The 13,558-nt window shown below is 36.0% G+C and overlaps 1 protein-coding gene across 1 annotated transcript in view; it reads right to left on the bottom strand.

The window, feature by feature from the left end:
- CEP350 (centrosomal protein 350) overlaps positions 1-13,558 on the bottom strand; it is a 125,384-nt gene that overhangs the window by 15,570 nt on the left and 96,256 nt on the right. The window contains exons 29-31 of the mRNA XM_068986345.1: positions 12,253-12,397; positions 4,168-4,328; positions 1,268-1,404 (exon numbers count right to left, since the gene is read on the bottom strand). Of these exons, the coding sequence (XP_068842446.1) occupies positions 1,268-1,404; positions 4,168-4,328; positions 12,253-12,397 (443 nt within the window). The remainder of the gene's footprint in view (positions 1-1,267; positions 1,405-4,167; positions 4,329-12,252; positions 12,398-13,558) is intronic.

The raw sequence follows: 13,558 nt of genomic DNA, 5'->3' as shown, positions 1-13,558 counted from the left end.
ATATAACTATAAAAAAAATCCGAGAAAGAAATATATCTAATTGTTGATGTCTGCTGTTTTGGGATAGTTATATATGATATGATTTAAACTTATTCCTTTTTACCACTTCCCTCAATATTTTACTAGCAATAACAATAAAACTAATACACAGTGCTAACTTTGTGTGTTAGACCCTGTCCTAAGTTAAGTCTTTTAACCCTGATAACAAGTTTATTACTCAGGTGTTCTTATAGGGATATAAATCCCGATTAAAAAACTGAAGTACAGGGAGGTTAAATAACTTGCCCCTAATTAAACAGCTGGCTGGTGCTGGAGCCAGGATTTAAACCCAGGTAATGCTAAATTAATTGTAATGAGTCTGTGTAACGTTTCTAAGAAACAAAAAATATCCTAAAATATTGCCTTTCAAGGTTTCACATCTTCTAAGAAAGTGAATAAGAAAATACTAAAAATGCTTGAGTACAATATTATCACAATCTGTTTTGTATTTTTCCAGTTCCTTCTCCTAACTCTGGCAATATCCTATCGCATTCAGCTTCCATGATATGCCAAGCTCTTGACTGCTTTTAGTCACTCATCAGTGCCTTTCTCTCTGAAATACCCACTACTTCTCAGTCCCACTGACCTACATAACCTCTGCTCGTCGTTCAAAACCCGTCTTAAATATTCCTCCTGACTTCCCTATGTATCACACTATATATTCTAGTGGGGCTACTCTGCATCTTCTGTATCTGCACCCAATGATGGCATAATATTTTGTCCCTGGAAAGAACCTTCACTAACAGGGTATTCACCCATTTCTGGATGTAAAGACTGCTTCCAGTGTTTACTTAATATAAAAGAGGTTATGGTGCACATGTTCATGCAAATAGATATTTTTGGTAGTTTTTATGTTTTCAAGCTAGATTTTCAGATGGGGAATTACTGAGTCAAAAGTTACAGACTGTTTTTGACTTTTGAAACATTGCCAAATTGTTTTTGAAAACAACTATACCAACTTACAAAGCTGTAACAACAATGCTGGAGAGTATTATTTTCACTGCACCCACCAGATTTCAGAATATATATTTAAATCTGTGCCTTATTATAAATTTGATTTGTGATTATACCATAAACAACAAATTTACTTTAGTGACACTAAAACCATAAACCAGTATTTTCACTTCTACAGTTTCACAGTTACTCAAAAGTTAGCTTCAACTAAAAACCTTTCCCTATTTCTTTTGCAAATAAGGCAGGATATAGGTTAGTTATCAAAAATTTCTACCTGTGCAGTGGAAGGGACTTGATCTTGGGTTTTTCAGAAGTTGAGGAGAGCGTTTTAATCTGAGGCTTGGCTGTTGGTGAGGTTTCCAAATCTCGGCTAAGCTCAGCTTCAGTTTTCTTAATGAATTCATCATATGACTACGTTTAGAAAAATCAGAGGAGTCAATATACAGAATTTTTAAAAACTATCTTAACTTAGAAAACTAAACATTTAATGGTAAAATATTCAAACAGTAAAAAAGATGTTAATATAAAATGTTTACTCCCTGCATCAGTATTATTTCTCAGAGTTCTAAAGTCAGTTATTTGCATAGCCTTCTTGAAATAGGCTATGTATAAGCAAGATGTATAATGTAACACTAATATCAATTAGGAAATGATACAATCTCAATCTTCTGTAATACAGAAGCGTAATACTTATGAAGTAATAATTCAGGCCCTGCCATATTAAAAAAACTCTTTAGCTGATTATATAATTATTCTTTAAAGGATGTCCTAATACTTTCCTTATAATTTTAAGTTTAGCCATTGCACTTAGTTTCAATGGCAGTAAACTTCTTAAAGGGTATGTACTTTGGGAATACAGATCCCAAGGAAAGAGAAGGGAGTGGTTGAGAGCATGATAGTACAGAATTGCAAAAATACTTCTTAGTTATTAGTCATTCTATAAATAAAGCTTCACTAATTTATATACTATACTATATACATATACTATAATTATAAAATCTAAATAAAGAACTTTTTATTGCCTCTATTTAAATCATTTAATAAAATATTGAATGAGATGGATCTTTATATTTTTCTCTAGATATTTTTCTAGTTGATGTATCTATTACTGAACTTTTGAGGCAATGCTATTCAATGTAATAGTATTTCATTTAGCTTTTAATTGCTCCTCATGACCTTTGGCCACCTGATGCGAAGAGCTGACTCATCTGAAAAGACCCTGATGTGGGGAAAGATTTGAGGGCAGGAGGAGAAGGGGATGACAGAGTATGAGATGGTTGGATAGCACCACTGACTCAATGGACATGGGTTTGGGTGCACTCCAGGAATTGGTGATGGACAGGGAGGCCTGGCGTGCTGTGGTTCATGGGGTCGCAAAGAGTCGGACACGACTAAGACTGAACTGAACTGACCCTTAGCAGTACTTTTAAATCATGGGCCCCACCTTAGGCCAATTAAATAAAAATCTCTGGGAGTGAGCCTGGATATTTGTATTTTTCAAAAAACCTCCTTGATTAATTCTAATGTATAGTCAGATTGAGCACAGACCTATAGGATGAAGTTCAGACTCACCAGTCTGATTTCTAAAGCCCTAAATTTGATTTTCATTTTAAAATTTGGTTTCTTACTACTTTCCAGCATGAACTTCTCAGCATGGTCACTGAATCGTAATCACTTTTCTTCTAAACATATGTGCAAGTTACAATTCCTGTTCCCATCTTTGTGTTGGGTACTAATGTTACTGTCTTATCTTCTCCAGATCTGTTAGCAGGTTTATCTTCTATGTGGAAGATAGTGTAGTGTAATGGTAAGGGCACAGAATTTGGAATTCAAGCTAAATTAAAATCCTAGTTTTAACACATTTGAGCTGCATATCTCTGGATATCATTAATTTCACTGAAACTCAATTTCCTCATTTGTAAAACAGGGATAGTAACATCCACATCTTGTTGCTTTGAGGATAAAGTGAAAAATATGTGCAGTAATTAGCCAAGTTTCCAACACATAAAAAGGTGCTTGAATATTTGATTAAATTAATAAACGTATTAATAAAGGAGAATACATGTTTGGTGTTACCACACAAGGACAATTAAAAGAACAGAAATTTTGCCCAAACATAACAAAGACCTTTTTAGCACTTAGAGCACCTGGAGTCCAACCAATGAAATCAACTGCCTTGAAAATCTGAAACTTGCTATTACTGAAAGTGACTGAGAAGAAACTGAATGATCTCAGGTGAGCCTTGAGAAGGGATTCTTATGATATAGGAAGTTCAGACTGGTTCTGTAATGAATACGGTGTTCAGGAATACTAGGCTGACAGAATGTATGTAAGCTATAGGGAAGCAACCGTAGGCAAGGACATGTAAGAGTGAGAGGCTATGCACACTGTAGAGGTAAGAAGACATCAGGGTCCCAAACAGCCTGATGTCAGTAGGAATGGAAAGGGACAAGCAAGACTTATGAAAAAAGAAATCAATGGGATCTGAAAACTGAACAAACAGGAAAAAACAGAATGAGAAAGATATAAAAACCGTAAAGTAATTAGCCTCCAATTAAATAAATTAATTTAAAAAATATTCGGAGGAATTGTCAGTAAAACTTTCTGTGCCCACATGCTTTTAAAGCTAAAAACAAAACCAACCAACCAAACAAACCAAAAAAACCAGGCTTCCAGAGTTGGGTAGAATCAAATCAGGGAAGGTTGCTAGAGTTTGGAAGGAAACTCAAGTTTAGCGTTATTTTTAGGAGCTATTCAAATAGTACAAAGAATCATACTAATAAGCTGGGTGGCATGAAACACCATTCTGCCAAAAAAAAAAAGAAAAGAAAAGAAAAAGCAGTTAACAGTTCCAATAGCCAGGATTATTTATCTAATGGTTCTTTCCTTAAGAGGACACGGATATCAAGCTTTTTTTTCATAGGCCTAATCTTTCCTCTTTTGGGAAAAAACTCATTTTAATACTTTCACTATTTACTTTAATACTTGATATTATATAACATTTTAATATTTAATGCTTCAAGCAAGAGTTTGTTCAGACACCTCAGTTTCTTCGTTTTTAAAGTTAGGTTAAAATGTGGCACAAAACTAATACTGAAAATTTTTAATCTATCACTTTATTAATGCTTAAAACATTTCCGGCTTCATGTGTACACTAGCCTTCTCATGTCTAACCTCCAATTGTTTGATGAGACTGGCTTCCTGGGCTTTGAGCCTCTCCTTTTGTCTTTTCTTCTGTTCCTTCTTGAGTTGGTCCACAACTGATTTTCTTTTCCGCAGCTCATCCTTCAGGGCTCTGATTCTACCTTCAATGTCACTCTGGTCAGATGTAGTTTCTGAAAGAGATATAAAACCTTTTAATGTCATTAAAAAAAATAAATTCAGTAACTATTAATAGAAAGCACCAATGTATAGTTAATCTAACATATAAAATTTGAGATTCAGAAAAAAATTATTAGTGGTTTCCATCCTTTTTCCTAAATCTCTATGCAGGGGTGGGGGGGTGTGTCTTCCTGTTTATTTAATTCACCTTCTAATTGTGCTACTTTGAAACTGCAAATAAAGTTTGCAAGTCTGAAGATACTCTGTCTTGATAAGTAGCTGGAAGTAGAAAAACTTTTGGTTAGCGAAATTTGGACATTCTTTAAAGATTTATTTCCCGGTAACAGGATAGCCATACTTAACTGTCCCTCCTCTTGGTTACTAATAGGTAGTTTGATAGTTTTAAAGTCATATTAAAATCAAACTAGAATTTTACCATTTGAAATTGTGAGTCATCAGCTAATGGCTTAATATTATAAAAGGAGAGAGAAAAATTATAAAGAAATATACTTTGCGATAACCTTTGGAAGCTCTTAAAAGATTTAAAATAACTGAAATAAAGCCATAGTTAAATCTTATTTTCTTCCCAACAATTTGGACACATACATGCACACATACAAAGCAGATGTTTAGTCACAGCAAAATCATGAAAAAGACACTTCACTGTAAGCGTCACACAAATCTTATAAAAATAAGCATCATTAGGAGTTCCCTGGTGGTCTAGTGGCTAAGACTTGTGCTTCCAGTGCAGGGGGACCAGGTTCAATCCCTGGTCAGGGAACTAGATCCCATGTGCTGTTCACATGTGGCAACTAAAGATCCAGCATGCCACAACTGAGACCCAGCACAGCCAAATAAATAATAATAATAATAAAATAAGCATCATTTAAAAACAGCTTATTTCACTACACATGGAAATTACATAGAAAAAAAAATGACATCTCCTCCTTGAATCACACCATGGTGTCATTTCCACACACTGATGAGTGAGGCAATGGTCTTTTAAGAGAAATACTATTATATACAACTCTGAAGACTTAGATGCACATTACAATACTACATCATAAACAATCAGGTTTTCTTTTTTTAAAAGCACTTCAGATTAAATTGCAAAGAACTAATCACAGAATTTATTTTGAAAAGATAAGTCCTCTTTTTGCAATGTGATCTAAATATCTAAATTAGAAATAATGACATCTAAGCTCCTGCCACTTTAGTCTCCTGACTTAAGGTGCATTAGGAAAATTATACCCATCTTATGCCAATAGTGCCATCAGACTGAGCCCTGAGTGAATAGTGAAGTTCACTATTTACTGATTAACACTCATAAAATGAAGCAATAATAAAGGTCATTTTTAGCTTGGAATCTACTACTGGTAATTAGTAAGGTGTCTGTCACTTAATGATTTCTAGAACTGATGTGAAAATTAAATAAGATACATAAAGCATGTAGCACAGTACTTGGACTACTATAAAAAGCTCAATAAATGGTGGCAGTATTAGTACACATAAAACACTTTTATGTAGCCATATTTTATGTAACATTTTTTGGCTTAAACTTAAAAAAGGTGGTGGTAAGGAGACAAAACTGAGTATCTTCCTAATGTTCTCCTTTAATTTCTGAAGAAAATAATCAATTATTTTATTTATTTTTGGCTTAATTTATCCATTTTATTTTTTTCATTTTATATATATATTTTATTGAAGTGCAGTTGACTTACAATGTTTCAGGTACACAGCAAGGTGATTCAGTTATACATACACACATTATTTTTCAGATTATTTTCCATTATAGGCTATTACTAGATATTGACTATAGCTCCCAGTGCTATACAGTAAATCTTTCTTGCATATCTATTTTTTTAAATTAGAAATCTAACATTCTATTCATACTAAGTCAAACAAGTTGAGTCAAATGTCATACATTTTTTAGTTAGGCAATATTACTTATATATATGTATACAAAAACTTTTCTACTATGTTTGATAAGGGCTTGAGAAAGAATATCACAAAAAAGAGAAGATGGAGAAACTGGAAAACATAAACTAAGTGAAACGGGGGCACTGAATATGAAATAGAAAAAAAAATGAAACTAACTAGATGAAAGTAAAAGATCAAAAGTCCAGTTGTCTTTAAACATAGCTGCTAATTAGAAACATATCTGGAGCTTTGGGGGAAAAAAAGCAGATCTGGGCATTTGATTTTTCAAAACATTCCAAGATAATCTGATATGCATTTGGATTTTAAAAAGTGATTACAGGTTTTTCTATTAAGTGGTAGTTTTGGTGATATAGAATTCTATTATTTTTCTGTTGAAACAATCATGATACAATGGTATTAAGTGAGTAATAGTTGCATAATCACAATAGTAAAAGATGTTTATCAGTTTTCACAATCAATAGCCAGACAAAAAATAAAAGATAATGACAACTGCAAGCCATAATGGGAATATGATTAATCTAATAATATAAAAATAATTACATACAATCTGGGGGGTTAAGTAGAGTGATGTAGTAAGTGGAAGTACATACATGGACATGTTTTCATCTGCTCAGCCAGTCTATGTCTTGTGGTTGGTGCATTTAATCCATTTACATTTATGGTAATTATCAATATGTATGATCATTGGACTGTGAAGAAAGCTGAGCGCTGAAGAACTGATGCTTTTTAACTGTGGTGTTGGAGAAGACTCCTGAGAGTCCCTTCGACTGCTGCTGCTGCTAAGTCACTTCAGTCGTGTCCGACTCTGTGCGACCCCATATATGGCAGCCCACCAGGCTCCCCCGTCCCTGGGATTCTCCAGGCAAGAACAATGGAGTGGGTTGCCATTTCCTTCTCCAATGCATGAAAGTGAAAAGTGAAAGGGGAGTCGCTCAGTCGTGTCCGACCCTTAGCATGGACTGCAGCCTACCAGGCTCCTCCATCCATGGGATTTTCCAGGCAAGAGTACTGGAGTGGGGTGCCATTGCCTTCTCCACCGCAAGGAGAAGGACTGCAAGGAGATCCAACCAGTCCATTCTAAAGGAGATCAGCCCTGGGTGTTCTTTGGAAGGAATGATGCTGAAGCTGAAACTTCAGTACTCTGGCCACCTCATGTGATGACGTGACTCATTGGAAAAGACTCTGATGCTGGGAGGGATTGGGGCAGAAGGAAAAGGGGACGACAGAGGATGAGATGGCTGGATGGCATCACCGACTCGATGGACATGAGTTTGAGTGAACTCTGGGAGATGGTGATGGACAGGGAGGCCTGGCGTGCTGTGATTCATGGGGTCGCAGAGTCGGACACGACTGAGCGACTGAACTGAACTGATGATCCTATTACCGTTTTCTTGATTGTTTCGGATCCATTTTCTGTAGGTCTTTTCCTTCTCCTGTGTTTCTTGCCTAGAGAAATTCCTTTAGCATTTGTTGTAAAGCTGGTTTGGTGGTGCCGAATTCTCTTACTTCTGCTTGTCTGGAAAGCTTTTTGATTTCTCCATTAAATCTGAATAAGAGTCTCGCTGGGTGAAGTATTCTTGGTTATAGTTTCTTCCCTTTAATCTCTTTAAATATATCATGCCATTTCCTTCTGGCATGTAGAGTTTCTATTGAGAAATCAGCTGATAGCCTGATGGGAGTTCCCCTGTATGTTATCTGTTTTCCCCTTGTTGCTTTTAACATTTTATCTTGGTCTTTAATTTTTGTCAGTTTGATTACTATGTGTCTTGGTGTGTTCCTCCTTGGGTTTATCCTGTCTGGGACTCTGCTTCCTGGACTTGGTTGACTAGTTCCTTTCCTGTGTTAGGGAAGTTTTCAGCTATTATCTCTTAAAATATTTTCTCAGGTCCTTTCTCTCTTCTTCTGGGACCCCTCTAATGCGAATGTTGGTTTGTTTAATGTTGTCCTGAGGTCTCTTAGGCTGTCTTCATTTTTTTCTTTCTTTTTTCTATATTCTATTCTGCAGCAGTGACTTCCACCATTCTGTCCTCCCTCATTTATTTGTTCTGCTTCAGTTATTCTGCTACGGATTCCTTCTAGAATATTATTCTTCTCTGTTTATTCTTAAGTTCTAGGTCTTTGGTAAATATTTCTCATACCTTCTCCATTGTTTTCCTGAGATCCTGGATTGTCTTCACTGTCATTATTCCGAATTCTTTTTTTGGAAGGTTGCCTATTTCTACTTCACTTAGTTGTTTTTCTGGGGTTTTATCTTGTCCCTTCATCTGGGACATAACTTTCTGCTTTTTCATCCTGACTGACTTTCAGTAATGTGAGTTTTGTTTTAGCTGCTGTGGGACTGTGGTTCTTGCTTCTTCTGTCTGCCTTCTGGCAGTGGGAAAATCTGGGCCTTGTTCAGTAAAACTTTAATCCAGTTATCTGCTGATGGGTGGGGTTGCACTGGCAGTTGTTTGGCCTGAGGTCTATGGGCCCTGGGGTCTATGGGCGCTATGGCAGGGTTAACGGCGGCCTCCAAGAGGGCTTACACCAAGGGGGACCTTCCAGGACTGCTGCTGCCAGTGTCTTCCCTGTGGTGAGCCCCTGCCAACCCATGACTCCACAGGAGACCCTCCGACATTAGCAGGTAGTTTTGGTTCAGTCTCCTACGGGGTGACTGCTCTTTTCCCCTGGGTCTTGGTGTGTGCAAGATTTTGTTTGTGCACTCCAAGATGGGAGTCTCTGTTTCCCCTGCTGCTGCTACTGCTAAGTCACTTCGGTCGTGTCCAACTCTGCGACTCCATAGATGGCAGCCCACTGGGCTCTCCCGTCCCTGGGATTCTCCAACCGAGAAGAGTGGAGTGGGCTGCCATTTCCTTCTCCAATGCATGAAAGTGAAAAGTGCAAGTGAAGTCACTCTGTCGTGTCCAGCCCTCAGCAACCCCATGGACTGCAGCCTTCCAGGCTCCTCCATCCATGGGATTTTCCAGGCAAGAGTACTGGAGTGGGGTGCCACTGCCTTCTCCGCTGTTTCCCCTAGTCCTGTGAAATTATAATCAAATCCCACTGGCCTTCAAGGTCAGATTCCCTAGGGATTCTCAGCCCCTTTGTGGGATCCCCAGCCTGGGAAGCCTGATGTGGGGTTTAGAACCTTTACAACAGTGGGAGAACTTCTTTGCTACTACTGGTCTCCAGTTTTTGGGTCACCCACCTGGCAGGTATGGGAATTTGATTTTATTGTTATTGTGCCCCTCCTACCATCTCCCTATGGCTTCTTTGTCTTTGGATGTGCAGTATCTTTTTATGGTGGGTTCTAGCATCCTCCTGTCAATGGCTGTTGAACATGCAATTTTGGTGTTCTCGCAGGAGACTGGACAAATTGAGTGGACATCCTCTCAATTTGTTCTAGAGCTAACAGGCTCTGAATCTTACTGGTAAGCTTTACAGTGATTTAATTAACAATTCTGAACAATAATTGGGGGTAGGATTTCAAGTTGAGCTGAAAATTATAACATTTCTAAAATGAAATATAAACCCCATACCTTTGCGTCTCTAAAGCTGTGTATTCTTTTAGCTTGATAAACTTTATGTGTTTCCAGAACTTGACATGTTACTTTGATAAAATTTTATAGGAGACCACTATACTTCCTATAACTTTGCCTCCAAAATGATTATTTTAAAGGAATATATTTTAAAAATTGGATATGTAAGCAGTGATCTTTTTAAATAAAAACATTTCTCAACTATGACTGTGAAGATTTAACAGAGATGATGAGAAACTTTAAGTTCAAATGAAAGACCGTGTGAAATGTTTACATGTTTAAGTAGTAAAGAAACCAAAGTTCTACAAGTGAAAGGTAAAAAGAGATAAAATAAAAGTCTATGACAGTGAATGGGAGTACATTTTCCACATGACCAAATCTAATTCTACTATATAGTGTTTATCACAGTAATATCTAAAAGAACCTCTAGAAAAAAATTTTTTTTAATCTAAGTAACTCTCTAGATCAATGTATTGTCTTTATGGAATTCTCTCCTACAGGTTTTTTTTTTGGAAGAAAGGGGATAGGGGAAGTGACAGGAAAATGAGACATCTGTTGGCTGAAATACATCAAGACAGAATAACCCGATGAACAGAATAACGACTAAAAATTAAGCTTCATTATTTGACACATGTTGATTGCATTAATCTGGCTCATAACAAACTCTCCATCATGTAACTAAGAAAGGTATTATATAATTCCACTGCATTAACATTTACCACTCCTATAAATACCACATATAATGAATAATGCTGTCATGAACAGGTAGATGGCATCTATAGCTTAGAAATCTCAGAGATATTTTTCTAAAACAGTTCTCATTTGAATATATTTTACCAATAAAATAGTATCTTACAAATATTATTAATCCTTATTTTATAATTCACACAAGGATGATTAAGATATTATTTCATTGCTATAGATAAGAAAGAATATTAGTTATGGGAAGGAAACTTGAAGAAAGTCACCAGTAAGTAAAAGAGAAATAATGAGAATCCATATTTCAAAATATCAAGTTTACGTCCACTGAAAGGTTACTCCACTGGCAGTAACTTCTCCCCAGATTACATGAAAGCAAATATATACAAAAAATAATCACTTTCAACAGATAAATATGACAGACAATATTCTTCAACTTCGATTACTGGCTTGATTCAGTAATTTCACTTCTAAGAATTCATTCCTACTGAAATATTCAACAGGAATATAAATATAAATAAAAAGGCTGCCAGGTGGCACAGTGGTAAAGAACCTGTCTGCCAATGAAGGAGACACAAGATATGCAGGTTTGATACCTGAGTCAGAAAGTAGGAAACGGCAACCCACTCTAGTATTCTTGCCTGGAAAACTCCATGGACAGAGGAGCCTTGCTGCTACAGGCCGCAGGGCTGCAAGCAGTCAGACACGACTGAGAATGCACACATGTCATGTCATATCATATATAAGTGAAGATATTCATTATAACATTACTTGAAATTTTGGAAATTTTAAGAAAATCTACATGATTATCACTAGGGAAATGGTTATATTACGGTATATCCACCCTTTGAAAAATTATGCAGTTATTCAAAGAATAAGTAAATATGGGCATGGGAAAAACCCAAGAGTTACTGTTGTTTAAAACACTGAAAGCAAAGGGGGTATAAAATAGGATCAAAGATTTAAAAAAATGAGTAATATTTTTTACTTTTCCTTTACTAAATGTCTTCTCTCAAAAGAAAATTGAAAATGAGCTCAAAAGACATATGTCGATATAGTATTAATCTTCCTCAGATTCCTACATAAACCAAGTTCTGTCTGTCTAGATATGTCTCCCAAGATCGATGCCTTGAAGTCTTTTAGAGTAGAGCCTGTTCATCCTTTCATAATCTACGTACTACCGGGAATTTATAGTAGGATAGAGGTTAAGGGAAAATAATGAATGCTCCCTACTGCCATGTGCAGTCTCTACTTTTCCTTCCTTGAGACTTATGCTATCCTGCTCTACCACCTCCTGTTTCTCCTCATGGGCATCATTAAATCATTCAAGAAACACAGTACCTACTATGTGCAATGCAAAGTACCTGCTAGGGTCAGGAATATAAATTCTAGTAGAGGAGACCCACTACTAGGTTGAATTAATGTGTTGATTAAATTAATGTTTGATTAAACTTATGTGCTGTCTGGGGTAACAAGTTAAAGTGCAGAGCACTATAGGAACACATAAGCAGCACCTGTCACACACAAAAAATTCAACAAATGTCTGATGAATAAATGACTACTAACATCTAAGAACATAACAATTTATCATAGTTTGTATAATGAGGGATATAAATTATCAAGGGAAAGCAAAGAATTATGTAATTCAATTTTGGCAAGGAAAAAACCTTTACAAATGAAACAGAGAATAACATTTTACCAGTCACATAGAGACAAAGTTTATTAAAGAGGAATTCAAACATAGTTCAAAGAAAACTAACTCCTTCCTTGTTACTCTTACCTGACTGTGTCATAGATAATGACTCATCTGACCAACTATAACAATGTTGATGGGACTTGACGGGCAGATGACCGTGTGCTCCAGTCCTATGACTTCCTTTGCTAGACTCTTGCTTTGACATAGACATGCAGCTCTTGGGAGGTGACTGTTTAAACAGAAATCAAATAAGAACTGTTCTGTGATACAATTATTAAATGCTATTTAAAATTTAAGATACCAACAAGTTAAAGATAATATTTACAAAGAGTTTTAAATAACTTCATGAAATAAAAAGTGAAAAAAAGTTTGCAAATTACACAAAAGATTTCAACTTTTTAAAGTATATGGAAAAGTTATTTAAAAGCATGCTTTTAAAGATGTTTATGATAAACTATGAGTGGCTACTGAATCAGTGATATTTATCCCTTTATTTAACTTTAAAAATACTAAATATGGGTGTACAGATTATTTCTTTGACATAGTGATTTTACTTCCTTCTGATACATATCCAAAAGTGAATTTGCTGGATCATCTGGTAGTTCTTCATCAATAGATGAATGAATAAAGAAAATGTGACATCCACCCACCCACACACACACACAAATACTATTTGGTCATTAAAAAAAAAAAAGGAAATCCTGTCATTTGAGACAGAAGAAAGTCAGAGAGAGAAAGACAAATATTGTATGATTTCACTTATATGTGGAATCCAATAAAACTCCAACTCATAGAAAAAAAGATCAGATTTGTGGTCACCAGAGGTGGGGAGTAGTGGGTAGGGAACTGGCTGAAGCTGGTCAAAAGGTATCAGTTTCCAGTTATAAGATACATAAGTACTGGGTATATAATGTACAACATGATGACTATATTTAACACTGTTGCATGGTATGTTTTAAAGTTGCTAGAGGAGTAGATCCTAAAAGTTCTCATCACAAGGAAAAAAATGTTTTTGTAACTATACAAGATGATGGATGGTCACTAAACTTACTACTGTAGTGATCATTTCACAATATGTGTATGTCAAGTCATCATGCTGTACGCTTTAAATTCACAGTGCTAAATGTCAATTATATGTCAATAAAACGGAAAAAAGATTAATACGAAATAGGTACCATCTTTATGGAAGAAAAGAAGATAGGAAAGGGGGGAGGGAAGAAAATAAGAGCATAAGACGACTGCCCACACTAGATTACTTATTACAAAGGGAGTAATTTCTACCCTGGTATCAAGAGGAAGTGAACAAGCCTGATGTGGTTCCTAACTGTTAACATCATCACTTTCTATCCTTGCGATGGTGGGCAAGTTACTCAGTCTGCTAAGCTTCAGA

This window comes from Capricornis sumatraensis, chromosome 14 (assembly GCF_032405125.1).
Source record: "Capricornis sumatraensis isolate serow.1 chromosome 14, serow.2, whole genome shotgun sequence".
In the NCBI taxonomy this organism is placed as follows: domain Eukaryota; kingdom Metazoa; phylum Chordata; class Mammalia; order Artiodactyla; family Bovidae; genus Capricornis; species Capricornis sumatraensis.
Note: the sequence above shows the minus strand (reverse complement) of the source record. Positions and strands in the feature narration are given on the sequence as shown.